This window comes from Aplysia californica, unplaced genomic scaffold (genome assembly GCF_000002075.1).
Source record: "Aplysia californica isolate F4 #8 unplaced genomic scaffold, AplCal3.0 scaffold01603, whole genome shotgun sequence".
NCBI classification, from domain to species: domain Eukaryota; kingdom Metazoa; phylum Mollusca; class Gastropoda; order Aplysiida; family Aplysiidae; genus Aplysia; species Aplysia californica.
Window position 1 is genome coordinate 26261 of NW_004798873.1, and position 1053 is coordinate 27313.

The 1053-nt window shown below is 39.1% G+C and overlaps 1 protein-coding gene across 1 annotated transcript in view; it reads right to left on the reverse strand.

Moving 5' to 3' along the window:
• LOC118479057 (microtubule-associated protein 9-like) overlaps window positions 1–264 on the reverse strand; it is a gene marked incomplete at its 5' end in the record, with an annotated part of 11284 nt that extends 11020 nt beyond the window's left edge. Inside the window, 1 exon segment of the mRNA XM_035973653.1 lies at window positions 100–264. Coding sequence (XP_035829546.1) covers window positions 100–216 — 117 coding nt within the window.
• Between the last annotated feature and the right edge of the window lie 789 nt (window positions 265–1053).

Here is a 1053-nt window from a genome sequence, read left to right on the forward strand (position 1 = left end):
GATGATGATGATGATGATGATGATGATGATGATGATGATGATGATGATGATGAAGATGATGATGATGATGATGATGATGATGAGGGAGTGAATACTTACTTTCACAGACTCCACCATCTTCTCCTCCCTTTCCTCTTTCTCTTTCATTTCCTTGTCTTTCTCCGCCCTCTTTTTCTTCTCCTCTTCCACCTTCAGCACTTCTTTCTTTTTCTCCATCCATGCCCTGTAGGATGCTTCAGCCTCCAGCCTCTTCTCTCGTTTCTCCTGCGGTAAAACATGTCACGACACAAAAGCTTTAGGAACCATGAGCAACTCGCGACCTCAGTTCTTTCTTGTCCTATCTCCTGTTTTTTTAAACAGTGAAAATGTGACATCTTCTTAAGCTCACTCTTTGTAATGAGCTGTTTAAACTGTTATTGAAAATGGAGATAGGACAAGAAAGCACTGGGGTTATGAATTGTCAAGAAAGGAAAGGATCCCATCGTTCACCACCTGCTCAAACCGAGCCCGTTAAGTCCAACATTTTGAAAATGATTTTTGTGCATTGCAGTTTCTTAATCTGAACTGAAGTATCTATTTTGCACGTACTCGAGAAAGACCTTGACAAAATTCAAATTTTGACAAAATTCAAATTCTAAGTGTTAAAAAAAAGCAAGAAAAGATACACGATGTTGGTATTATTATTTTTAAAATGAAACAATTTTTTTTCTCCTGCCTGAAGAGTTTCGCTTTCTCTGCTTAGGACATCTGAACACCTCACCAACGATACTCGTTCTTATTCTTTTCCAGCTTGCACTGATCATTTGTTGTGGAAAATACATAATATGTGTCTCGACGTGGTGGAATCAGGCACTCGTCAATTTTAGGAGATGTAGAGTTATTGGTATCAGCTTGAAGCTTGTTCATTTGTCATGCTTTAGTTGAAAAAAAAATGTTCATCTGTCTTAAATAGAAGTCGAAATACTGGCCACTAAAGAAGGTAGGGGGTCGCCTGGTTCCAGAGGTGAAATCTCTCTCTCTCTCTTTCTCTCTCTCTCTCTCTCTCTCTCTCTC